Consider the following 27,925-nt stretch of genomic DNA (forward strand, 5'->3'; position numbering starts at 1 on the left):
CCATGATCAAGTTACGCACTGAAAAAGCATCAACACATTACAATTGGGCAACACGATTTTCATTTTTAAGTTCAATGAGAATTGCATATATTCAGCTTTTACTCTTAAACACAAGTGGTTTATACTACGTGAGGGCTGCTAGCCCGAAGAAAGACAAAACACAAGAAAGGATGACCTTATCCAACTTCAGTATTATTTTTGTAGCAAGGTTATAAAATCCAGCCACTGCTTCAGCAACCCTAGGAAGGAGCAAGCCTAAGAGATGAAAACATTTACACCTTTTGATTAAATTATACTATTACCTTATAAAAATAGGTGGTTCAGCATTTGTTTCCTTAAAAACAGAGCACTCAACAGTTTCCGATAAAGTAACCTAGCTGAGAGCTAAGATGTATCTAAATGCATACATCAAGGATTTCTTTTGCATTATATATATTCAAATGATGCTGTTATAATTCATACCGAACAACAAAATCTTGATAAAACAGGAAATGGGAGAAATAAAAATTGATTCCTGACCCAAATGTGTACCAGCTCAGACTAGAGTGAATACCCAGGAAATATAGGCAGGGATAAGGAGATATGCCCCAACTGCATATCAGAATTCCAAAGAAAAGTCTGAGTGTACACTCTTTGTTTTTTAAACACATAGGCCTCAAAAAACCGTTTCATCAGTTTTTTTATATAGCACACATCTTTTCTAAATAATTCTCACTTTTCATTCCAGAAAATGTAAGAAACTGTTTGCAAGAGCTCATGCAAACATGTTTCTCTAAGGCCATGAGCTGGTTTGCTAAGTTGCATTGTTTTATTCAAGTAAAAAGCCCTTCTAGAATAAGGGGTCTATAGAGGAAACCAATCATCTTCAACTCTCCGGCCTGCACACTTGTTAGAATCTCTATCATTCTGAAAGTCAAAAGGTAGAATGCTCATTTGACCATTAGCAAAATGAACTCTATTTACATTTTTAAAAAATCTAACGCATGTTAAATTTTTCTGGCATTTCTTTTTTGTATGTTACAAAACAAAAAAGCAAAAGCTTAGAATAAGAACCCTTTTCTCTTAGAAAGGTCAAACAGACACTTCTTGACATCACGTTCTTTACACAATGGCATACTGTTCATATAAAAGGTCTCTTATCCTATAAAAATCTTGACAAAGGCAGCCTTCTAATCCAATGCGGCCAGTTTCCGTCTAAAAAGTTAAAAAAAAAAAAAAAACCTTTAGTACATTTCCTATTCATTAATATGCAGATATAATAACCAAAATATATTAATTAGATTATTTGATGCTTGGTCTGGAAATGGGTTGCTCTGATTCACAGAATATGGATCTAACATTCAAGTCATGAATTTTACATAGACATGTAAATGTCAGAGGATTCAAATAAAAATTTACAATGAAACTATGTATCATTTCTTTGAGAGCCACTTTTATAAGCCTTCAAGGTCATCATTCATAATGAATATAAATTATGGATCTCCAGTTTGTGAAATTACCAATCAAGAATTACAGAATTCAAAAGGGCAACACATCAGAAGGCAGCGTTTCTTCAATTCATCCCTTATTAAAAACACACTTACCCTGCGGACTGCTACTTGATTGTTGCAAACAAGTACGCCCCCTACAAATTCAGCTTGAATCCCCTCCCGTAAAAGAACTTGTTTGAAGTCTGACAGTCTTGGTTCGTTCATAAAAACTGACTGGTGTCCAGGAACCTTAGATAAGGTTAAAGGGGAAAGAATAACCTCAAATAAAACACCAGACACACAGTGGTACCGAATAAAGCGAGATTTAACACGTGATCTCTAAGATATTTTCTATTTTTCCCTGAAGACCTTTGACAGATCGTATCAAGGCTGTAAGTCCCATTCCAAGTTGTTATTCTGAATTTTCCCTCATTATTTTACTTAACATCACAAAGCCCTTCACATTTTCTGAATGTTTCCCAATCGATTTTATTAGTCATGCCTCACAGTAACAGATAGACATCTGGTAAAGTTATGTTCGTCACTCACCCACTTGCCTGAGGGGGTCAAGGAGAGTGCCAGGAGGCAGAACTGAACCAAAAAATTCATTTGCCAGATCCTCCTCCTTCATTTAGTGCAGAGGAGAGTTCTCCCCTGACCCCAGTCTCACCTTCCCTTCTCCCTTGAGGCGAATGCAGTGTATGCCAGGGGCTTTGGACTCGGAAAAACAAGCGGTTCAACCTAACGCTGCTACTTGGAAACTGCCTTGATGAGCACTAGCGTTAGCACAGTAAAAAGATTCGAGTTCTTGCCCCAATCTCAAGAGCATTACTAGAAGGGAGTCCAACAACAGAGGCTGTGTTCTATTCTTTATTGCACAGAAAGGCTAAAGAGGCCCCTGCATGAACACGGGCCTCTTACTACACAGTTTTCACACCGCTGTAAGTTAATTACCTGAGATCTCTGCTAACTGGATTATCTCTTGAGAACACGTAAACACTAGATTAAAATTATAGCCACACTTAATAAAAGATTTCTAACTACATCGAACCCAAAAGAGATTTCAGCAGAATTGACACCACACGAAAATAGGAGTACAGGAGTTCCACCGTCTTAGAAAACTACAGCTCTCCTGACTGGAAGCAGGTATGTGATGTAATCCTCACAACCAAAATTTAAATACTGAGGGGCGCCTGTGTGGCCCAGCTGGTGAAGCGTCAGGTTCAGGTTGAGGTCTCACGGTCATGGTATCGAGCCCCACGTCTGGCTCTGCCCTGAGCGTGGAGCCTGCTTGGGATTCTCTCTCTCCCTCTCTCTCAAAATAAAAAATAAACGTTTAAAAAAAAAACAAAACAAAATTTAAATACTGAAAAAAATCAGTCACGAAGCAATCATGGATCTTACAATATTTGTTAAACATTTCCTTTAAATTGTTATCAAGCCCTTGCCGTCTAGGACACACACACACACACGCTCAGGCATGCAAACACATAACCATATCTTGAGTCATCTTATTTTTAAAATTCCAAAATCAGCCTACATTGGACACATATTGTAAAGAGTTAAAAACATAAAAGCGCAATCCAAAGGGAGACAAATGAAGGACGAGGCCGAAGCGGGACGTGCTTGTTACCTCATGGGGGGGTAAGGGCTCCAAAGTCGGAATGATCTCACTTTCTTCACCCGTTTCTTTTTCATCATCCCCAAACAGGCTCTTCATGGCCTTCTGTTGTGCCAGAACACTGGAGTCCGAAGGAGCGTCCACCTGCATTTCCGAGTCTTCTCCATCATCCTTCAGTTCTCCTTCTTCTAAGATAACTCCTGTGTCCACTTTGGAAACTCTCATGTCTAAGACTCCATCTATCCAAGCTAATTCAGCATCTTTTGCCTTACAAAACTGAAGGGAGCTGACAAGTGAGTCTTTCAATCTCACCTACACATCATGCAAAGGGGAGGGAGACACATAAAATCCTCAGAATATAAATTAACAACAAAATATAACTTGTTATAATTATTTCCTGACTCTGGTAATGTGTGTTAAGATTCAAAAATCTTTCACTCACCTGATCTTCACCGTGACTGGTAAGGACCTAGTGACCCATGAGATCATTAAGACCCCTGTCTACTTTCCAAAGTAGACACACTAGGCCCTTGACTGCACACTAGGACCACATGGCAATTTCTTAAAATACGTGTTAATGTCAGGGTCCCACCTCCAGTGATTCTAACATAACTGATGAGACTAAAACCAGAGCACTGAGTCCCCCTAACACCCCCAAAGCTCCCTAGATGGTTCTCATGTGTGGCCAAGGTTGAGAACCACTGACAAGTCTCACCCATCAGCCCTTGCTGCTGCTTCAAGAACACTGAATTACTTCTGTTTCCTCCATTACCACGAACCTCACACATCCATATTCTTGGACTGCTGCTTCCTCTTGTTTTGTCCAGAATAACTTTTCTGCCTGGTGAATTCCAATCCATTTTTTCCAACTAAATCTAGACATCATCCCTGCTTTAACTGACACCAACTCCTGCTACCAGAAAAAAGCTAATCTCTCCTCTGTGCTATTCTCGTTTTTTGTTTTTGTTTTTGTTTTTCTGTATCTGCTTCCATTTTTTTCAAGTACAAATAGAACCTTGACATAAGTGAATTTTTACAAAACTTTTGTATTCTTGAATACTCCCCATTCCTGTCACCTCTATACTTTTGCAAATGTTCCCTCTGCCTGGAATACCCTTTCTCTCTCTTTCCCTTCTCTACATTACCCTGACAACCCATCAAAACATGTTAGGATTCAGCTTAGTTATCACTTCCTCTGGAAAATCTTTTCTAAACCTCCAAATCTGGGGCAGAGTCTCCCTCTTTACCATCCTGTACTTTCTCTATCAGAGGCATAACAATGTGATAAATGCTCTTTCCTTGTTATAAGCCCCTAACACCTTAAAGACTAGAAGACCTCCTAAGACAGGGGACCACGTCTATCTCACTCACCCCTGTACTCCTAATGTACCTGTCCTAATCTGCAACAATAATGTATTTATTTCACATGGCTCGGGTGCCAGCACACTTACCTGGTAGATGTGAGTTTCACTAGTGGCATCAACTGTTTCGTGTAGCTTTGGCATGTACACCTTAATATCTTTCCCACCAAATGCACGGCAGCACTCGGCAAGATCTTGACTGGCCTCTGGTGGTCCGTGGACAATGATCAACTGTCGTGGTTTCATCTGATTAATGATCTTTTTAATGGAATCTCCATCAGAGCGTCCTTCATAGTCTATGTAAGTAACCCTAGCTCTGTAATTAGACAGAATTATCCGAGCTTGTTTTTCTGATAATTTTAAAACCAAGTTATTAATGGCTTTTATAATCAGGAAAGAAATGTATACAATACATAAAATGAGGATTTGAGGAATACACATGTTACACTGTTAATATGTATGTGAGGGGGAAGGGTTATGGATTTTTCAGTAGGTATTATTAGAAAAAGTGGCTCACTATATAAAGAAAAATAAAACCGATTGCTGACCTAATGCCACAAACAACAGCAGGTGAGTTGAAGCCATAAAAGAAAAATGTGAAGATTTAAATTCAATAGAATAAAATGTAAGAATTATGTTTATGACCAGGGACAGGGAGGGACTTCATTATATACAATTCCAAACACCATAATGAAAATATTTTATTTTACTATTTCATTACATCAAAATTAAAGATTTTTTTTTTAAACAAGGTAGACCCTGGACCACTCATATAAACAGATAACAGAATGGGAGAGGCTATCTGCATTGTCTGAAACCAAGCAGGGGTAACATCCAAAATGTACAACGAACCCCTGCACATCAGTAACGTAAGGGCAACAACCCCTAGAGAAAAAGACATGAAGGCCATAAACATGGGACTTCATAGACAAGAAAACAAAAAAGGTCCCAAGCATTTGAAGAAGATAATCAAACTAATAATCACTGTAAGACAAACTTAAACAGTAGTGATACGTTATTACTCTATACCTATTGGGCTGGGAAATGTTGAAGAGTTCAATAATGCCCAATGTTGGTAAGGAAACAGGGTTGAAAGAAGCCTTCTGCTCTGCTAGTGAAAGTATAAACTGATACAGCCATTCTGCAGAGAATTTTGTGACACTGTTAATATGCATTATTTAGATAACAACCATAGCCCATAGTATATGCTAAATATCACTGGACAAATAAGCTGCTTTGCTATCTAAAGACTTAAAGAAAAATCCAAAATGATGAATTACTGGTGTTACTAGCTGTACCAAATAGAAAAGGAAAAAGGTATATTAACCACTTCAGATTACAATAACATTTTTCAGACATTAGGGCACTAGAAATGTTTAAGTCAAGGAGTATATTTTACAAAACAAACACTTAGAAAAATTAAACATGTGCTACTAGACTTACTAAAAAGTCCAGAATGTTTCTTCATATAAATGTACAGTTTAATGTTAAACCCCTACCTCAATACCAATTCAATTGCATTGGCTTTCAAATGCCATTAATGAAAACAAAATGCCACCATGCTTCACAGACCTTTGCAGGGAAAAAGAAATTAAATTTTAAAAGCAACAACTTACTAGAGGATATTCAGAAATTTCACATTTGAAACAACGTAAATTATATAATTCAAGTTCTTGAAATTTTATCTTGTAACCTAGTTTCAAAACGCGACAAAAAGCACTTACTTTATTTCAATAGACTCTGTTGTAGAAATACACTTAGTGGGAACATCAGATAGATCCTGATCCATGGGTTCATCTCCATTTGTCAAGCCAGATTCCAATTTGCTTTTCTCTTCTTCAGTTGCTTGAAGTTCTGGCACTAAGAAATCCTCTGGTCTAAATTATATAAGTCTCTAATTAGAGCACTAACAAGCAAGCTAATATTAGATAATATATGTACTTAGTAAATGGCATTAAGTTTTAGGCTCCTCACATATCTCAATTGCATTGGCTTTAAATACACAATTGATCCAAAGCTAATGCAACTTTGTAGTATCAATTACCAAATGACTGCATCTATTGTGTTTTTCCTGACCACTGAGGAATGCTCTTCAGAGCGTGCTGTTGGGCTAGTAAAGAGTCCTAGATAGACCATTAGGAGAGCTTCATGGTTATCAAAAGTACTATTACAACCTGGCCTCGCATTTATTTCCATCATTCTTTTTCTGTTTCTGTGGTTTCTCTTCCCAAGTCCCACTTCTTATAAATCTCAGGCCTCTTTTGATTTCCTTAAGAGCCCCAGTTATTCTATCCCTGCCCAAAGATGACTCCCCACTAGCACATTACCAAGAAGACTGAGATACAAAATCATGAGCTCCCTCAAAAGCCTTTGCCTTTATTTCAACAAAGCACGAATGCATCTATCTTCCCATGTTTACTTCCAGTATCAGAGAGAGTTGTATGTTAAAATTTAAAAACAAACTTAAAAATGTTCTCTCTAACCCCCTGAAATTGTCTACGCCCCACCCCCCAAATCTGCTCCCACTCCTGAGAATCCAGGCCCCTGTTACCCAACACCTAGACTATTATAGGAGCTTCTCAGACCCTGGAGTCCAACTTCTCCACCTATAATCCACATAATAACAATAGTAGTAGCAACCACTTAGAGCACGCTCACTAGGAGTCATGAGTCACAAGTCAGATTCTATGCTAAATGCCTTAAAAACACAATCCCATTTCATTCTTACCCCCACTTTTCAGATAAGGAAATTGAAAACTGAATATTGGACACTAATTAAGTAGAATAAGTAGAATGGTAAACAAACTCACCAATGTTATTTAGATTGTTAGTTTTCCTCTCCACTATTTTAGAGGACCAAGTAGACAGGGGAATTTTCCTAAGTAAGTCCAAGAATGACCTAGAATCCACTATATGCTTAAGAGAGCATTACGGGAAGTACAAAGAAGGCACCAGGGAGGGACCTAGACTGTACTGGGGTGGCAAGGAAGAAACAGGAAAGGCTTCCAGAAATTTATAAGGCCAGATTCAACCGCCTGGAGACCTGGGATGGGAAGATGGAACAAAGCTGAGGGAGGAGCATGTGCAGGAGCACGACGTGGAGAAGCCGAGCAGAAGGAAACGGAGAAGGCTGGTACCACGACAGCAGAGAATGCTCAATGGCATGACAGAAATATACAGAAACATAACAGAAAAGTCGGGAGAAACCAGATTATGAAAGACACCATGCGTCATGCTAAGGCATTTGACATTTGCCTGCAGAGCAATGGGAACTATAAGGGACCTTTACACAGGATAGCAGGGTTTTCAAACTTGGATTTGAACACGTAATTTCAGTTGTCTTCCAGTAGTGGCTGTAAATTTGGTAGACTTCCCATGATTCCACCCATGCTATCTCACATCCCTCTTGGAACTAAAATGTGTACAAAACTGCTTGAGATGTAACCCATTTCCCAAACTTCACACATCACAATCTATCAAAAATTCTCCCTATCCTATGTCTTTCTCCAATGTATGTCCCTTACCCTTTCTTTTTAAGGGGCGGGGGAGGGATTTTGGTCATCTTTTTGAACCTTTCACATACCTAAGTAATAAACCTGACAGTTTGCCTTTAATATTAATTCTCTAGGGGCAACTGGGTAGCTCAGTTGGTTAAGCACCTGACTCTTGATTTCAGCTCAGGTCATGATCTCACAGTTCATGAGTTCAAGCGCCCTGTCGGGCTCTGTGCTGAGATCCCTCGGGATTCTCTCTCTCTCTCTGTCCCTCCCCCACTTGCATGCACTCTCATGCTCACGTGTGCATGCTCTCTTTCACTCTCTCAAACTTTAAAATACATATATATTTATTCTCTAGATGTTCCTCATCCTTTCTATTTTTATGTTTCAAACTATACAAATCCTCTGTGGAGTACACAGAAACTATCAAAGCACATGATATGACCAGAAAGGCCAAATTTATCGAGTTCTAATGATACAGAGAGTTATACACCAAACAGTCTAATCTAGAAGGAAAAAAAAAAACTTATTCACGTACTTGATAATTTCTCCATATTCATCCCATTTAATTCTTTCTTCTGGGGCAGGAAACATAGGATAAGACTTTTTAGCCTGTTTGAAGAAACTTCCTTTACGACTACCTTCACCTTTCATCATCAGGTCATGCTTGGTTTTATGAGCTGAGGGCTGGTCAATATCTTCCTCAACGTCACTCTCATCACTAGAATCTATGTCTGCCCTAAGAGGATTGTGGAACAGAGAAAGGTCATAAAGTCCCCAAAAGATTTTGAATTAATGTTTAGAAAATTATTATTCAATTAATTCAATGATAATATTATTGGATTGATAGTTTGTAAAACATTAACTGCCAGTTAATAAATACTCATTAATACTAGCACTGAAAGCATCAACTACATGCAATTAAAAAAATTTTTTTAAATAACATAGTCACACTAAGGTAGATCATAATCAACGGAGAAAAACACACACACACAATACAGAGGAACAAAGGGAACAATGACAGCATTGTCTGAAACTGCCTGCCAGAAACAATGGAATGAAGTCTGTAAATTGCTAATTCACATTCCCAGTAAAAGTATCATTCAAATATAAATATAAAATAAAAAGAAATTTGACAGACAAAAAAAAAAAAAAAAAAAACAACCCAGAAAAATCTGATGGAACTTATTGCCTGCAGATATGCAGCAGTCCATGAAACAAAAATCAGGGAGAAGGAAAGATGTACCATGGGGTAATATGTCTATACAAGGGAGGAACAAGAAATTAGAAATATGTGAGCAACATGGGGCGCCTGTGTGGCTCAGTCGGTTGAGCATCTGACTTCAGCTCAGATCATGATCTCATGGTTCATGAGTTCGGGCCCTGCGTCGGGCTCTATGCTGACGGCTCGGAGCCTGGAGCCTGCTTCTGATTCTGTGTCTCCCTCTCTCTCTGTCCCTCTCCCCCTCACGCTCTCTTTCTCTCAAAAATAAAAGAAACATTAAAAAAAATTAAAAAGAAAAGAAATATGTGAGCAATATAAGTCATTTAAAAAACCTCTTTAGGGGCACCTGGGTAGCTCAGTTGGTTGAGTATCCGACTCTTGAGTTTGGTGCAGGTCATGATCCCAGGGTTATGAGACTGAGCCTTGAATTGGGCTCCAGGCTGAGTGTGGAGCACTGCTTAAGATTCTCTCTCTTCCTCTGCCCCTCCCCTGCTCATGCTTGCTTTCTTTCTCAAATTAAAAAAAAAAAAAAAAAAAAAAAAGCTCTTTAAAAACTAAAACTGATTTTTTCTTTTTTAACTGTGTTTTTTTTTGAGAGAGAGGGTGCGAGCATGGGGTGGGGGTGGGGGGGGGGGTGGTGAGGTGAGGGAGGGAAAGAGAGAGACTCCCAAGCAGGCTTGGCAGGGTCAGCGTGGAGCCTGACACGGGGCTCCAACTCACAACCATGAGATCATGACCTGAGGTGAAATCAAGAGCCACCCTGGTACCTCGATTTTTTTAAAAACAAAACAAAATATTAGCACTGAAAGCACCCGGCATTCTAGCACCATTTAAAGATGTAACAAAAGTAACAAAGTCAACATAAAATTTAAATATTTTCAATTAAAATTTATCTTAGAAATAAGTTCTTAAGTTATATACAATTAACCATAAGCTTTTAATCTGTTTGAAAACAACTCACTCTTTTGACTGCTCAAGTTTTTTCGCAGCTTCTTTCTTTAGTTTCTCTTTTTCCAAGTATTCTTCAAGTTCTTTCCCTTCAAGCTTCACACGCTTCCTTAACTAAAGAAAAATAGCAAACAAAAGGAAATACCGTTATCAGGGGGTTCAGGCAGTGGGGTGTGAGACACAGTATATCTGTAAATTTATCATCTTACATTTGAAACCATTCAAGTTTCCATTACATGCGATGACAGATCCTATTCAGATTAGTACTAAAATTGAGCTGTTACATTTCTAGGATGGGTTTAATTTAAACTAGTTAAAAATCACCAATCAGGGGGGACGCCTGGGTGGCTCAGTCGGTTGAGTGTCTGACTTCAGCTCAGGTCATGATCTCGCGGTTTGTGGATTCAAGCCCCGCGTCGGGCTCTGTGCTGACAGCTCAGAGCCTGGAGCCTGCTTCGGATTCTGTGTCTCCTTCTCTCTCTGCCCCCCCTTAGTTGTGCTCTATCTCTGTCTCTCAAAAATAAATGTAAAAAAAAAAAAATTTTTTTTAAATCACCAATCAGGAAAAAAAATATAGATAATATTTTATAATTTTGATATAGGCCTACACAAGACATAAAACCCAATAGCCATAAAGGAAAAAATAAATACAGCAACATGGAAAAAAAAAACCTCACTGACATTTAAAATCTCATAAAATTATAAGGAACTGAGAAAATTATTTGCAGCACTACATGACTATCAGAAGCTTTTTCCTAACAGCTCTTCCAAATCAGTTAAGATGATCAACATGTCAAAAAAAGGACAAATCCATATATAAACAATTGACAAAATAAGAAAAATAGCTACGAAAAGATGTCTAATTTCACTAATGATTTCTGAAAAATGCAAAATTTTAAGAAATGTACACTACCATTTTTAAACCTATTAGACCTTAAATCTATTAGTGCTAATTACTATGTGGGAAAAGGGCACCTTCACCGACTACTACAGGAAAAGTTAGATAAACTATGTTAGAAGGCAATCTGCCAATGTCTAAACATAAAAATGTGTTTGTCATTTGACATAACACTTCTAGGAATTTATCTTACTGAAACAATCACAAGCGTGAGAAAAAAAGCACATTGCAGCAATGTTTGGAATGGTAAAAAACCAGACTCAACTTTAAAATCCATCAGCATAGGATGATTACATCCGTAGGTCTCTCAAACTTTTTGATCTCAGGATTTGCCTCAGACTCTTAAAAATTACTGAGAACCCCAAAGATATTTTGCTGTTGTTTTTTGGTTTTTGGTAGATTACATTTATTAACATCTACCAAATCAGAAATTAAAAGTGAGAAAATTTTTAAAAATTCATCTTTTCCCTAAAAAGTAATAAAATCATTACACATTAACAGCATATTTTTACAAGAGATAATTACACTTTCCAAAGACCCCCCCACCCACCCCCCGCCGCACAAAAAAATTAGTAAAAAGCATGGCATTATTTTACATTTTTACAAGTCTATTTTGTAGCCCAATATAAGACAGCTGGATGCTGACATCTGCTGAATTCATTCTCTTGCAATATGTTGTTTTGGTTAAAGCATATGAAGAAAATGCAGCCTCACACAGATGTATAGTTGGAAAAGGGAAATATATTTAAATAGTGTTTCCATGAATATTCTTTGATGTTACGTTAAAACTCTAACACTGCATCTGGGTGGCTCAGTCGGTTAGCATCCGCCTCTTGATTTTGGCTCAAGTCACAATCTCCTGGTTCATGGGATCAAACCCCATGTTGGGCTCTGCACTGACAGCATGGAGCCTGCCTGGGATTCTCTCTCTCCCTCTCTCTCTCTGTCCCTCCCCAACTCGTGCATGCACCCTCTATCTCTCTCTCAAAAATAAATAAACATTTTTAAAAAAAAAAGGCTTTCAAAAAAATTTTTTTAATGTTTATTTTTGAGAGAAAAAGACAGAGCACGAATGGGGGAGGGGCAGAGACAGAGGGAGACACAGAATCCGAGCAGGCTCCAGGCTCTGAGCTGTCAGCACAAAGCCTGAATCAGGGCTGGAACTCACAAACCACGAGATCATGACCTGAGCTGAAGTAAGATGCTTAACCAACTGAGCCACCCAGACACCCCAAAACGCTGGTTGTTTCTTAAAAATTAGGCGTAATGTGGAATCTGAAAGATACCGATAACTTTTTATAGTGTTACATATTAAAAGTGATTGATTTATCTTGCACTTTGAATGGATCTTTTATTTGTGTGCTATTTTGCACCTACAAGCTTTGGTTATTTGCAAAATACAGGTTCACCAAGTTACACGAATCTTATAAACCTTGACAATATTTTAAACATCACGTTTGCAAATATCACTACCAACCCCATCAGCAAAGCCTTCTAAGTTTACGTTGTCCATCTCCTGGTAATGAGCACAGCTTTCCAAAATTCTAATTTTCACTTGAAAGTTTGAATTTTATTGGATTTAGGCAACAAACGCTGTCAATTATTTTCCTTAGAGTGACAAGCTCACCTCGCTCATCTCTGCTGGATACCCAAGTCTGAAGAGCTATGTCATTATTTCAAGGAAAAAATGGCGTTCCAAGAAGAAAGCGGCCAGTGTAACTCACAACTCAGTTCCCCAACTGGCTTTCTTCGAGACAAACATCACGTATCAGCGTGCGGCATACCTGCTTTATGCACACTTCCCAGCCTGCCACCCCGAGTTTTAAAAACCTTTTACTGAAAGGATTTAATAAAATTCATTACTTTTACTGCTTCATCGAGGCCATTCTTTTTTTTTTTTTTTTTTTTTTTTAACATTTATTTATTTTTGAGACAGAGAGTGACAGAGCATGAATGGGGTAGGGTCAGAGAGAGGGAGACACAGAATCTGAAACAGGTTCCAGGCTCTGAGCTGTCAGCACAGAGCCCGACACGGGGCTCGAACTCACAGACCACGAGATCATGACCTGAGCTGAAGTTGGCCGCTTAACCGACTGAGCCACCCAGGCGCCCCTCATCAAGGCCATTCTTAAGTGAAACGGACTCATCTTTGGAACTTTGGGCGTGTGGCAATGCGAAATGCGGTGACTGCTGCCATCTGGCGCCACTGCCTGAGTTTATGCTATGGTACCAGCACCTTTCCCGCCACCATTTTCACTCGGCAACATTAAATGTAGGCACAGTGAAAAGGCAAATAGCATCTTACCATTACTATGAGAAGTGGCTTTGACCTTGGGGACTCCCTGAAAGGATCTCAGGCCCCCCTCCCAGGAGTACTCACACCATACTTTTGAGAACCGCTGGATTCAATAATCACAGTACATATATACGCCTGCATTATTATGAAGTTACTAAAATGAATTAAATTATTCAAAAACATCTGAATGTTTATAATATACCCATCTATGCATCAGAAGTCAAGATAGTGGTTACCCTGGGGAGGGGACAGGAAGGATCAGGAAGGGAATGTCTAGGGTACTGGTGATATTTCTTGGTCTGGGTACAGGCGAGAGAACACGCACACCCTTAACATTATGTTGTACACCAATGGACATTTAAAAAATCTGTACTTTTCTGGCAAGAGTCAATATGTGGAAAGTGCTGCTATTATGCTGAGATGGGGAAGACTCAGAAAAGAGTGAGTGTGGGACTGGGGGCAGGAAGAACAGTAAGTATTTCGGATATGACCAAGTAGAGGGGAAAACTAACAGGAAACAGAGAGAGAAGAAATAGTCCTACGAGGGGAGAAAGGAAAGAAGCCTGAGCAGTAGTACCACTTACTAAAAAGTCAAAAACCAAAAAAAAATTAAAAAAAAAAAAAAAAAAGTCAAAAACCTAACATTTCACGTTACAGCTCCAAATGTCCCCTTCTACGTTTTCCAAACTCAAACCGCTTTTAATATTTTTATTAATTCCTCAAATGGCATATCAGCCTTAACTGAATTTCTAGTAATTATTATTTTCAGATTCAGTATTTCTTATCTGAAGAAACTATTTCAAGTATTTCTGAGCCCTTTTAAACTTTTTTTTAAAAACCTTTGTGTTTCTAAGCTATTAAATAACCCAAAGGACAGTGTGTACTTTGATTTGCTTGTTCTGACTCCTTCCTCACCGATTCCATATTGATAGTGAATGTATATGAGATTTTTGTTACTATTTTTGTACTTTCTTAAGTAGAGTTAAAGACTAAGGTACCCTTATCACTCAGCTTTTATCAAACTAAACATTCCTTAAAATGGTTACTAGGAAGGAAAAATAAAGTGTCATCTAAAACACTGCACAGCTTTGGCAGTTATCAACCCATTCAGTATCAACTGCTATAAACTTTATAGCTAATGATACTAGTTTTGGAGAACTGATAGATTTGATGAGTTGGTTATTAAGCAAAATAGCCTTTGGTCATTCGGCCAATTGTCTTGCTCCCATAACAGGAGATAAAGCAGCAAGTGCAGATACAGAAACAAGTTAGGCTATTTAGTGGGGAGAAGATAAGGGACTCTTGTCTGCTTCTACTTCTTAGCTAAGTTTGAAACAAGTTCCTGTGCTATGAGTGAGAGCTGAGATGGGCTGTGGGATATTTGGGGAGAAAGAAGGTGCGAAGCTATCTTACTGGAGTAGGACAAGAAATATCCTACAACATGTTGGGCTGCTGGTTAAGTGTTGATCTGAGATGTGAGGTCATGAATGCGAAGGGAAACCTATCCACCCAGTGGTGCATTAACACTAGTAACAAACATAAGGTTGCCTGGGTAGAGGCATGGCCAAGCAAATGGTTTAACCAGAGTCACAGCTTTGCCAGGTGGTTACAATAAACAGGAGGCTAACAGAGTTAAAGGTGTTTATAAAGTAACAATGGACCATTAACTAGAAGCAGGAGCAATGGATAGTCAAAGTGGCAAGGTTCACAAACTGAAAGTCCCAATGGGACCAAAAAATTGCTGGCATGGAGTATTAGAGCAAGTCAGATGTAAGATCAGAGTGGGATGCTTGAGGTAGAGATCTTTAAAGATAACCCGTAACAAGGTAAAGGGTATGATCACAAGAGTAGACAGCATGGTTGTGGGAAGGGATGGCTAAGGTGGACTGGAGGAAAAGATCATTAAGAAACGAGGTGTCAAGGAACTGAGAGGGCCAAGGACTTGGACAGATCACACATACGGAAGCTAGAGTCATCAAGAAGGCAGTCTTGAGTGAGTGGACAGGAAGACTGTGGCCCAGGTTAAAGCCACCAATGAGTAACAGAGAATGACCAAGAGATCAGGAAATATCAGAAGGGGTCAGTATACTGTCAAGTCTGATGGCATAACCCAGAGGGAAGAGAAATGGCTTGAAAGCTGCCATACGGAAAAAGGACACCTACCCCACCCAAAGCGCATAAGGCGTGAAAGAGAAACAAAGAGTATCTACTTGGGAGGCCCACAGGCAAAGGAGCATGTTAGGAAACAGCCAGATTTCAATTTCAATTAGGGAAAGGATGCAGACGGAACTTTTTTCACAGAGGGATTAAAAACACAGCGTATGTGCTACCTTCTGGGCACGGTTCCAGAGGATACCACGGAAGGGTTAAAGAATGACAATTTCCAATTAAGGAGCTCTGAAATTTGTGCTGGGAAAGGCTCTCAACTCATAAAAATCTGGAAACAACTTCAAGCTAAATTTCTGGTCACTGATTTTTATAAGCATCGTGCATAACGTGTCCCCCAAATGGTTTTACGACAAAAGTTCACATACAAGCGCTTACCTCTATTTCTGTAATTTTTTCGGAAGGATTATCAATTAGGAAACGTGCTAAAGTCCCAGGAGTAGTTCTGTAGGTTAGAATGATTGAGTTTTTAGGGTCCTGACACCACTGAATAAAGAGATCCCTTGAAAATCCACATTCCAGGTCGGGCTGGCTGGCAAGCACCACTTTAGGGCTCGGTACCCGGGCCAGGTCAGAAAGACCGTGGCACAGAGAGAGGTGGCGGAACTGAAATGGATTATTTCTTTTGTCTTCAAAACATCTCATCAATTTGTCACTCATCCATTCTACCTGGTATGGGGGGAAAGGATGACAAGAAGTAGAGAATACTAGACTGTAACTTCAGTGTCTTCTACAAAGCCGAAGAGTTCACGTTCTGCCTTTTTTTAAGTCTTTCCCACCAGTGGTTGCTTAAACTTGAACCATTTTGATGAGCAGCTTATTTTCTGCTCTGTCCCCCACGACGACATCCTCCCACCCCCACAGTTCATCCCTAAAAATCCAATTCTGCATTATATCTCAGTTACACGTCACCTTAAATCTTACTGAGAAAGCAGAGTACAAGTTCTAAATAAATCTCTTACCCAAAATTTCTAGTTCAAGGGAAAGAGTTCATTCAGAAAGAAGGGAAAAATGGATTCTACCATTTATATCCTAGGAGGTATGTGTCCCCATTTCGCAGAATGTGATACCACGCATTAGAGGAGAAACAACTTACCCAATCTGTAAGATGGGGACAAAAACAGAAGCTACTTCACAGGGTACATGAGGATTACATGAAATATTCCACATGAACACACAGTACAAGTGGTTCTTTTTTAGCTTTTAGTACCATTATCACCACCATCATCATCAACCTCTTTCACAGAAAAATAAAATCTAAAGGACAACTAAAACATTGCTTTCCATAAGCCCAATTTCTGTAGCAACCTTCTTTATTACGAAGGACAATATGGAAACAAACCTGGGACTTAGAAAACTCCACCACATTGTAGCTGACATTATTCAGGAGTGCCAGTGAGTAGACACCTAGCCCTGCATCTTTAGTTCTCCAGATCTGATCAAGGAGTTGAGCAAGTTCCAAAACTCTGCCTGCAGTGTCCACTGCTATTAACACATTTCCATCACCTCGAAGCGTTTCCAGGACATTTGCTAGAAAACAAGAATATACATTCTGTATCAAGCATAACAATACCTTGCTACAAAATTGAAGATGACTTCATCTCCACGTTTTTAGTATAAAGACTATAAGTGATAAATGAGCACTCAGGCCAAGTGCAAAATTAAAATTCCATTCACGTTATTACAACTACTTTTTTGTACATCCTGTGAATGTATCCTCATAGGAGTGAAGGACATTGCCATTAACTCTACTTTTTTTCACTGAAAAAACTGTAAATCAGTGGTCCCCAACCCTCTCCACCAAGAGTACACATGAACAATGACATTCAAGGGGTGCCTGAGTGGCTCGGTCAGTTAACAGTCAGACTTTGGGGGCGCATGGGTGGCTCAGTTGGTTAAGCATACGACTTAGGTCATGATCTTGCGGTCCGTGAGTTCGAGCCCTGCATCGGGCTCTGTGCTGACAGCTCAGAGCCTGGAACCTGTTTCAAATTCTGTGTCTCCCTCTCTCTCTGACCCTCCCCCCATTCATGCTCTGTCTCTGTCTCAAAACTAAATAAACGTTTAAAAAAAAAAAATTTAAAAAGAAAAAGAGTCAGACTTTGCCTCAGGTCATGATCTCACGGTTCGTGTGTTCGAGCCCCATGTCAGGCTCTGCACTGGTGGTACAGATCCTGCTTGGGATTCTCTCTCTCTGCCTCTCCCCTGCTTGTGTGCTCTCTCTCTCTCTCTCAAAATAAATAAACTTAAAAAAATTTTTTTAAAAAGAAAGAAAATGACATTCGTACACTACACCAGGGTCAATTATTTATAACTTTGTTATAAATGATTCCCAAATGTATACACACACATGCACACATTTATACTTTATGTTTAGACTTTAATCTAGAGCATGGAAATCCACTTTGAGATATTTGGTAAAAACAAACTCTAGCAAAAACAAACAAAAAGACATAAGAATTGAATAGGTGACTAAAACATAGGACACAGATTATGTTTTTAAGTAGGGCATGGAGCCCAACATGGAGCCTGAACTCACAACCCTGAGATCAAGACCTGAGCAGAGGTCAAGAGTCAGATGCCCAATCGACTGAGCCACCCAGGTGCCCCCACAAGTTATGCTTTTTAAATAGAGAGATGAGGGGCGCCTGAGTGGTGCAGTTGGTTAAGCGTCCGACTTCAGCCAGGTCACGATCTCGCGGTCCGGGAGTTCGAGCCCCGCGTCGGGCTCTGGGCTGATGGCTCAGAGCCTGGAGCCTGTTTCCGATTCTGTGTCTCCCTCTCTCTCTGCCCCTCCCCCGTTCATGCTCTGTCTCTCTCTGTCCCAAAAATAAATAAACGTTGAAAAAAAAAAAAATTTTAAATAGAGAGATGAAAACAGTGGTTTCAAACGTGTAAAAGCAGAATCCATTTTTCTTGTTGAAATCTCATGCAGCTTATAAAAAAAAGAATAAAAGGCAAAGCAGCTAGAGCCAAATCAGAAGCAACCAGGGATGGTCCGGAGGCTCCTCTTTAGAACCAAGACTACTAGAATGTAAGACACCCAACACCAAAATCAGTGGACTATTTCCACCCTCGTGTATCTCCTTGGTTCATTTTTTTAGAGTGTAAATGTTTTTCTAAATGATTTCTGTGAGCTCTTTATACATTCTGGCATTCCCCAGACACATACCAGTGAGTGCCAAATAGAGCTAGCTATGTGCTGAAGGGCAGGGAGAGGTCAATCTTTATACCTATCTCACAAAAGCTAAATTCAAAGGAACTAAAGCATCTTTTTGTACAAAATAATGATAAGATCACATAATATTTTTCCAAAAATACTAGAGTTAACCAAGCTCATATGACAAGAAAAGTGTTAAACAAAATAGAAAAAACAGTATTTCACACTACCATGCACTTCCACAGAGGACATTAGGTAATACATACTCAGAAGCTGTTCGTCTCTCTGTTTCCTCCGAGGCTGCACATACGTAGCATTAAATGAATCTGTGATAAGCAGGGAGGGTCTGCTTAGCATTTCCAGGGAACATCCATTTAAATGGCTATAACAAAGTTGAAGAAGAGAAATATTTTATATCACCTCAAATAAACAGTAGCTTATCTCACCTAAAAAAAAGCAACTTTCTTTTATAAGATTTTCCTCTAACTATAAAAGTACACATGCTCATTGATAAGAAATCTAATATATTAAAAAAAATTTTTAAAAAAGGAAAATTAAGATCTTCCAGCGTACCACCACTCAGAGAAATCGATATGTTATTCTGGCATATATCCTTCTAAGCATATAAACACAGTTTTCTATGCATATACGTGTGAACGTATTTTTTAAAAGTGTCTATATGTTCAGTTCTATACCCTGGTTTTCTCCCATGACGTTGGTTTCTAAATCTATTTTTCTAACAACTGTAAGAACTTCCTACTGTGTGTTTTATTTGATCACTTCCCTTTATTATTTAGGTTACTTTTGTTGTCATTATAAATAATCTCAAAGAACATTTTGGCAAAAAGTTTCAATTGCATTTCTGATGGTTTCTTTAGGACACATTCCTAGAGATGTATTTACTACAATATACAATTTTGCTAACTGGCTTGCAGAAAGATTTAACCTTTTCTAGAAAGCTCTCCCTTTTCCAGAAAAGTTCAACCAGAAAGAATGAGCAACTCACACAATATTTCCTGGAAGAATATTACCATTTAAGAGTCATTTTAATGGTATGTAATTTTAAAAAGAATTATCATTTTAATTTTACATTATAACTTTTGTCCATTTTGTCACCGGCATCTTTTTGATTGGTTAATATCTGGTCTTCTACATATAAATGTCTTTAGCCAACTTGCTGCAAATATTTTCTCTATTTTATTGGTCTTAATTATTTCAGACATTTTGAATCTGTATATAACCAAATCTATCAAAGTTTTCTGTTGTAACCTGGTCTGGTAAATTTACACTTACAAACGCTTTTCCAAATCAGAGATTAGACTCATGAATATTGTTTCATTTTCTATTTAATTTTAATCCATCTAAAATATATTTGATAAGCAGTAAAAAAAAAAAAAAAAAAAGACACAAACTTTCCCCCAAAATGTCTGAATACCATTACTCAAAAATCCATCCTTTACTCATTAATCTGTGACTACAAAAGCCTAAAATTCATTACTTATATATGTCTAAATAGAAGATCCAGAAGATCTTGAGGCTTTTGTAATCTAATACAAAATAACTACAAACTTAATGTACAGAAATTACAAAAGAAGCCTCTACAAAACAATTTTATTGTAATGTTGTGAATACAAAATGAAATATTTAAACTTACAACTACTATGTTCCCTTTTAAAGGGAGTCTGACTTCATTTTTTTTTTTTTAAGGGAGTCTGACTTCAAATGTAGTTATATGAGAATTACTAACTTTATTAAAAAAAAAACACCCATCCACAAAGTTCCTTTAAATAGCAGGTGAAGTAGCATATAAGACATAATTTTATGTACAAAAATTAATCTCCTTTCCAACATCTCCAGGGAGATACCTGTTTTATAGAGTGGATACTTACGTGTAAATTTGTAAAATATATTTTATCTCTTATATCAAAGTTTTCCCTTACAGTGAAAATAATTAAGTTTGAAAACGTTCACTACTTGAGGCTTTTAAATAGTTCTAGATTTCTGGTTAAAAAAAATAATAACTTTTTAAGTTTCCCCCCAAAGAATGAAACACCACCAACTGCATCTCCGTTAGCTTTTGTCTTGATATACCTACATCTCCCTCTTGTGGTTAAAGTCAACTGCATAGACAATTTCTTCTTCTCCATCTTTGACTATTTTCCATATTGTTCCACCTATCATATGACCAGCTGGCAGAGGTGTGATAGACAAGCCATGTCCTTTACCTGTGTCAAAAAGATAATGACAATACTCAGATTTCTTTTACAATCCTAAAGAAAGCTTATTTACTTGTAAACTATTTTTAATAGCTAATATATACAGTGATACAACATTCCAAAGTAACAAGGCATACAATGAAAATGCAAGTCTCGCTCTCCTGTCCCCCAGCTACTCCACTCCTTCACTATAGACAAACGCTCTCGTCATATTGTTATGAATTCTTGCAGACCTATTGGTGCTTATAAAAAGTAGTATATAGAAGTCAAGTTTAAAAGCCAATACACTATTAATTACTTAGTATGAATGAATACATTTGAATATTTTTTGTTTTTACTTATTTATTTTGAGAGAGAGAGAGCAAGTTAAGAGTGAGGAAGAGGCAGAGGAGGTGGGGGGAGAGGGAGGGTGGAAAGAGAGACAGAGAGAGAAACAGACTCCCACACAGGCTCTGCACTGTCAGTGCAGAACCCAATGAGGGGCTCGATCTCACGAACTGTGAGATCATGACCCGAGCCGAAATCAAGATTCAGACACTTAACCAAGTAAGTCATCCAGGCATTCCAAATACATTTGAATATTTACACTGTACACACAATCATCAAATGTTTCTCCTTCTGCTAACCTCTAAACTCACAGAGTAACCATTCAAATCTCATTATGGTAAAAAATCTATCCTACAGAAAAATTAAGCACAAGCAAAACTGTTGTGACCATTGTTATTTCTTGACTAAATCACCAGAGTCCACTGTTATGCCATTTTTTCAATTTCATTGCCAGGCTTCATATTTATGACAATCTTTAATACCTATCTCTCCACAGAGGAGAAATGTGTACTTAAGAGAGGACTTCCTGACCTAATTACATAATAAACTTCTTAATATCCGATTCTAGAATTCAGTTATCTGCTACTATGCCGCCAAGGCACTGCATCTCCTTCAGGCCTGAACACCACCTCCAGTCACCAGAGCGGCTTTAGCCCCTCAACCCCACTGTGAAGTCCTAGGAGGAGGATGCGGCCACATCACCTTTGTGCACCATACACAGGAAACACTAAGTTTTCCCCGGCTGCATGTGAAAAGGCTTGAGCTATTAACGTTTTGTTGCTATTTAGCCTGGACTATTTTAAAATCCAAAGGACTTGGGAGAAGTTCAGCGCCATATCAGAACTAATCAGACGCTAATCTTTGCTTTTTCAGACCACAGGCCCTAGGATATTTACTACAAATTCTCCCTGGACTTGTCAGCAGCTTCAACCCTGTTAGTCCAATTACTACTGCAGACATTCTTTTACCTTTCAAATTCACAATCTGAGAGAATTTTAACTGCTGTATTTTATCAAAGGCTGCATCCACATCGTCTAATGTAAAGAGCGTAAAGTCCTCTGTGTTGTGTCGAGACTAAAAGAAAAACACAAATAAAAGGTTAAAAATGATCACTGCAGGAGTATAAAAAGCTTTTTCTGACCGCTTCACTTACCTGGTAAAGATCATACATGAACATCTGTCCCATTTTATAAACAGGAATGGTCGCATAGATCGCACAATTCAGCCCCAGCTTCCCGACAGCAGACGGGAGGGCACCAAGATGGAGAGGATCAGGATGGGACAACAGCACTGCATCAATCTGGTGAACATGCCTACAAGAACAGGATCAAAACGCTCTCTCCATTTCTCCAGACTTGTTTTGAAGAGTAAAGACTATGCTGGGGTCAAAGAGGAAAACTAAGAGCTAAAGTTACGACACCAATCAATTTCAGTTATTACTACCCCCATGTTGCGTAGATATCACAAGTATGGAATATATTGCACAGAAACAGGTGATGTCTATACACATCTTTTTCAAAAAAAGGAAAAAGAGGGGCACCTGGGCGGCTCAGTCGGTTAAGTGTCCAACTTCAGCTCAGGTCATGATCTCACGGTTCCTGAGTTCGAGCCCTGCATCGGGCTCTGTGCTGACAGCTCAGAGCCTGGAGCCTGCTTGGGATTGTGTGTCTCCCTCTCTCCCTCCCCCGTTCACACTCTGTTTCTGTGTCTCTCAAAAAATAATAAATAAACATTTAAAAAATTAAAAAAGGAAAAAGAGAACAGACACACCACACAGAAGCTGATTTTGATTGGTTATCTTATATGCCATTAATTTAGGTTGAAGAACTCAACTTGAAATTTCAGAAATTGTTCATTTAGAAATGGCCACACGTTTATTATGGATTTTTGCCTCTGCTTTTTAGCATGGTGCCTGATAGCACATCCTCTACAGTGAAACTTCAATTAATCAATAAGGCACACACTCTCACTGACAGAGAAAATTAGGAAAAAAAAATGTTTTGCTACAAGTTCTAGTTTCCAAATATTTCAGTCCCCTTTCCTTCCATAATTAATATAACTGAAAACATAACTGAATTTTTGTTTGATGGATCAGTATTGTTTTATACCACATGGTCAGTACTCTGGGCACCAATTCTCAGTGTAGAGCCTCAAAACACATAGAAAGTAAGCAAATGTGATCTGACGGCAGACCTTCCACAGGGAAGGTTTTTTCCTCTTCAAATTCTTCTAAACCTAATCTTCTCTAAAATTAGGGTGCAAAGATCTCTACTGGGACCCATTAGCCAAGTAACAATTAACATTTTACTGAATCTCAATAAACATAGCTCATAATACAATCAAAACTTTAAAAATGAAAACAGTCGCTTTTTGGCTCTTTGGCATGCAAAATCAGGTCTTTTACTCTAAATCAGAGCAAAGAGAACATACACTGGGTCACATCAAAATGGTATCATGGTGTAGAAAAGAGAAGTTGATTTAACTGAAGTCTAAAAATAGGAGAAGTAACTTACTTCCTCAGGGAGTCTATAATATCCATAGAAAAGTGCTCATCCCAGCCACAGTCCAGGAGAAACCTAAACTCGTCAACTTGCAGAAGATAGCAAAGAGCAGACTCTTCCTGAACCCCCGAGAGGGTAGTCAATTTGATAATAGATGTCATTTTTGGTCCAAAAACAACAATCCAAAAAGTTCTTTTAAAAGAAATAAAAACATAATTAAACACACATCATAGTCTAACACACGTAATAGACAAATTAACATTGTATCAAGTTTCTAAGTGATTAAAAATTCCATAAAGAGAGAAAGCAAACACATTAAAGACCTACTCCCATCACTGCTAAATTTGAAAGCACAAACATGACGTTACACACTCTTGTTGACAACGAGTCCTTCAGCAGCTCCTCAGTGTGGCTTAATGAAAAGCAGTGAACTTTAGAACCAGTTTCAGATCTGAAGCTACTACTATGTGGGTCTAAGCAATTAATTAACCTCTCCTCACTTATGTATGCCAGTCTATAAACATGAGTATTAATAATTCACATAAAAACGATGTTGAAAGATTTCAAATAATGTGTGAATTACACAGACTAGAGAACACCAAGTTCCCCAATAAATGAATGTATAATGAATTAACGAACTCATCCTCCAAGGTGACTTTGTGCTTCCTTTATTTTGCTCTGTGATGGCAATGATTTCACTGCATTACAATTAGTTTCCATGTCTTTCTCTCCTATTAGACCAGTGGTCCTTAAATAAACATGCTTGAGGATCTGATAAAAGTTTTGCACTCTTTCTTCTCCCCTCAGTCGTCAAGGAACAAACAAACAAGGCACACATACTCAAAGAAATCCACGTACTTTTTAGGGAGTTTAATGTTAAGAACACTTGCACTGGAGAGTAAGCAACTACAAAAGACAGATGTAGAATCTTAAGCTTGTAATTCCTGAGAGAACCTGACACACAGTAAGTGCTCAACATATATTCAATGGAATTTACGTCGAGATGCCTACCGTATGAATTTCAAGGTGTAACATGAACACATCTATTGGGATTTCAGACCTAGAACTGCGTGCTATTAAACACATGTGACAGAAACACTGATTGCTTAGCAGAGTACAGCTCCACAGCAACATTTCAGATCTTAGCTCCTCACACTACATTAGTCTTCCCTGGCCAACTGTGCAAGTTAGGAGAGGTCACGCATACCTGATGGCCTCTTACCAGCTGCCCAAGGTCCTATCAACACACTAAGGTAAACTGACTGTCACCTTTCATGACAGGCTGTCAGGAGGCTAATCCCACCTCATGTCATCTTTCCTCTCCTCAGTCTCAGCCAAAGATCCAAGACTCCTGGGTTATCCATGATCACTGACGTGCACATCTGCCTGTCAGATCCAATCCCCTACTTTCTATCCCTCCCAGGTCCTTCCAGTATGTTCTCTGGGACGATGCCGCTCACACTCATCTGTAACCGCACCTCTTCTCTGAAGGTCCTCTTCACCTGGTAATCTTCACAGAAACTGGTTCTCCTGCCACCTCCTCACAGGGTTTTCTTCTTCTTCTTGCACCCCCTGTGCCTTGAAAGCAGGAAATATGCGTTCCTTGCTCCTCGCTGCAGCTCAAACCAGGTTTCCTCCTTCCTCCTTCAAATACTCCAGTCCCACGGAGCCTCACGCCTCCCAGCGGGCTATAAGCCTTCCCTCTCTCCTCCTTGCTGCTGACATCCGTTAACCTGACCTCATTCACGGACGACTTTCATTCCTGACTCGGTCTTCTTAGTAACTTCACTACTGACTCTGGTGCCTACCTTTCTCCACTCCCATAACCCTGTTTCACGTCAGCCACCCACCACTAAAGGTATGCCCTAGACCTCTTCACCCATGAGTTGCACCATTTCCAAAATCTGACCTTCCAGCATCTCCCTCTCTCACTACTGCTTCGCTCACTCAGCAATCCCACTGCAGAAATCCTTCGGCCTCACCGAATCCCTCATCATCCACCAACCATGGTTTCACCCCCTCCAGTCTCCATTCACATCCTTACCATCAATCCACGACCCATCATGAGTATCTTGCAAATACCATCACGTATCTCACTGCTCTAGTCCTTCTTGGTACCAACCTGGCAAAACCCCGACTGACTCCAATCATTTGCTCTGCCTATTCCAGGAACTATATGTTGCCGGGGGGGGAGGGGAGGGGATGGGGGTCAATCCCACAACTGTGCTACCTGCTCTTTCATTTCATGGTCAAAGGTCCCAAGGAGGCACTAAGCACTACCCACCAACCTGAGTTTTCTTAGCTGGCTGACCACCTCTGAGACTGTTATTTGACATCGCCCCTTCTCTGCTCAAGCATCATGCACTGCCCCCTCCGCCCTACTATCAGTTCATAATCCCACTTCATTCTTCAATTAGAAAATAGAAGTCATCAGACAAGAATTCATTTTCCAATACCAAATCTATTAATGTATCTGCACGTACACTGTTGTGTCTCCCATTACATGAACTCAATAGCCCTGCTCCCTATGAGTAGTCTGGCTGCCATTCTCGTTTACCTTCTAGGACCGAACTTCTTCAGCCATTCCCTCTTTTCCCCCACATCAAACCATGTATCACTGATGTGCCACTCCTATTAGCACACACAGATCCTCTAGAATTTCCTGATTTAAAACAGCCCTCTCTTAATCCTACTATCCCCGCAAGTAGTCCATCATTTCTATGTTCCCCTTTCATCGCAAAAGTTCTCAGAGGATTTGTCCACATGTGTCTCCACTTTCTTGCCTCCCATTCAGACTACCAAACCTGGCATCTTTGTCTACCAGCCCACTACTAGTGTGTTCATCAAGGTCACTGGCAAACCTCTACGCAATTTAAGCCAATGGCATTTCTCGGGCTTCCACTGACAGAAACTGTAGCAGCATTCGATGAAAATAAGTGCTCCAGCCTCCCTGAAATGCTCTCCTCCCTCTGCTTCTGTGTCACCTCCATCCTAGTTTTCCTTGTATGTAACTGGCCACTCCCCAATCTCCTTTGCTATTTATTTTCTTCCACCTCAAATGTGGCAGTGTGCTTCAGCAGGACTTTTTTTTTTCCAGGTAATCTCACCAGTTCCACAGCCATAAACATCACCTGATCTCTGATGGCCTCATCCTTGAGTCCTTCCTTTACTTTGTATCCCACATCCGATCTATCACTAAGTGCTGCATTTTTACCTCCATTCTATTTCTCAAACTTCCCTTCTGTCTCCACTGTCACTAAGACCTCTAACTAGTTTGTACGTTTTCCCGGTCTCAAATTTATTCTGAGATGGTTTTTTAACAACCCTAAAGTCCTTCCCCAACTCAGTTATACCCTGTGATATCACTCTACTTCCCTCAAAATGCTTACTGCTCTCTATGCCTGCTAGTTACTTATTTACTTGCTTTGCCCATCCCTGTCTTTCCTCCTCATCCCCGCACTAGACTATGAATTCCATGAAAAAACAGACCTTGTCAGTTCTGGTCACAGTTATCCTCCAATGTGTCCACAGTGCCTAACACATAGTGGGGGGGAGGGGGGTCAACAAAAGCTTAAATGAATGAAGTATGGCTAGTGTTAAATGAGCTTAGTGAACTGGCTACACCATCAACAGTTATCTATTCTTATGCATTTCCCCTTGCTTGGGAGAGCTCTTTGAGACTCGATCCTTTTTTGTGTCCTTACTATATATTATTAGCACATGTCTTAAACACATAGTGGCTGTTCCATAAAGAACTGATGAAACAAATAAGTTAAAATTAAAAATATGTGGACTCAGCATATTCCTATTTGTAAGGCATGAGAAGTACAAAGACATTTATTCTCCATTTGATGAAAAACATTTATAAATACAATTTTGGGAAGGAAATAAAAAAGTTCTCCCTGCCAAAAAGCTTCCTGTACCACAAGTATATTAGTGGCCTAAGAGAAACTCTTTTTCTACTCAAATCCACCTTCACTTCCACTTTATTTAGATTACAAAGTGGAAATAAAGTAGCTTGCAGACAGAAGTGAATGAGTTCATGTGAAAGCTTTTTGCAGATAGACCCAGGTTTCAACAGGTGAAAAGGTATTTTTAATACAATTGCTTATACTGTAGCTAGATCTTTACTAGAGACATTCATCACTTACTGATATCTCAGTCGTATATAGGATGAAACACCATGAATTCACGGGAAGAGTTCTTCATAAATCTAAAAAATAAAGAGAGTCTGCTAAAT

At 39.1% G+C, this 27,925-nt stretch overlaps 1 protein-coding gene across 1 annotated transcript; it reads right to left on the bottom strand.

The window, feature by feature from the left end:
• Positions 1-632: 632 nt before the first annotated feature.
• Positions 633-27,900, bottom strand: CPSF2 (cleavage and polyadenylation specific factor 2). Its single transcript, XM_047080197.1, has 15 exons — positions 27,837-27,900; positions 23,698-23,877; positions 22,338-22,497; positions 22,153-22,258; positions 20,737-20,866; positions 18,908-19,023; positions 16,824-17,011; positions 15,860-16,150; positions 10,135-10,235; positions 8,487-8,687; positions 6,176-6,328; positions 4,542-4,767; positions 3,103-3,402; positions 1,584-1,718; positions 633-1,194 (listed from the first exon to the last, which is right to left on the bottom strand). The coding sequence occupies exons 2-15, from the start codon at positions 23,844-23,846 to the stop codon at positions 1,102-1,104; spliced, it is 2,349 nt and encodes a 782-aa protein (XP_046936153.1). The 5' UTR covers positions 23,847-23,877; positions 27,837-27,900; the 3' UTR covers positions 633-1,101.
• Positions 27,901-27,925: the final 25 nt, after the last annotated feature.

Source organism: Lynx rufus, unplaced genomic scaffold (assembly GCF_022079265.1).
Source record: "Lynx rufus isolate CCGP_SWC_20201006 ecotype Redwood Valley unplaced genomic scaffold, mLynRuf1.p SCAF_17, whole genome shotgun sequence".
NCBI classification, from domain to species: domain Eukaryota; kingdom Metazoa; phylum Chordata; class Mammalia; order Carnivora; family Felidae; genus Lynx; species Lynx rufus.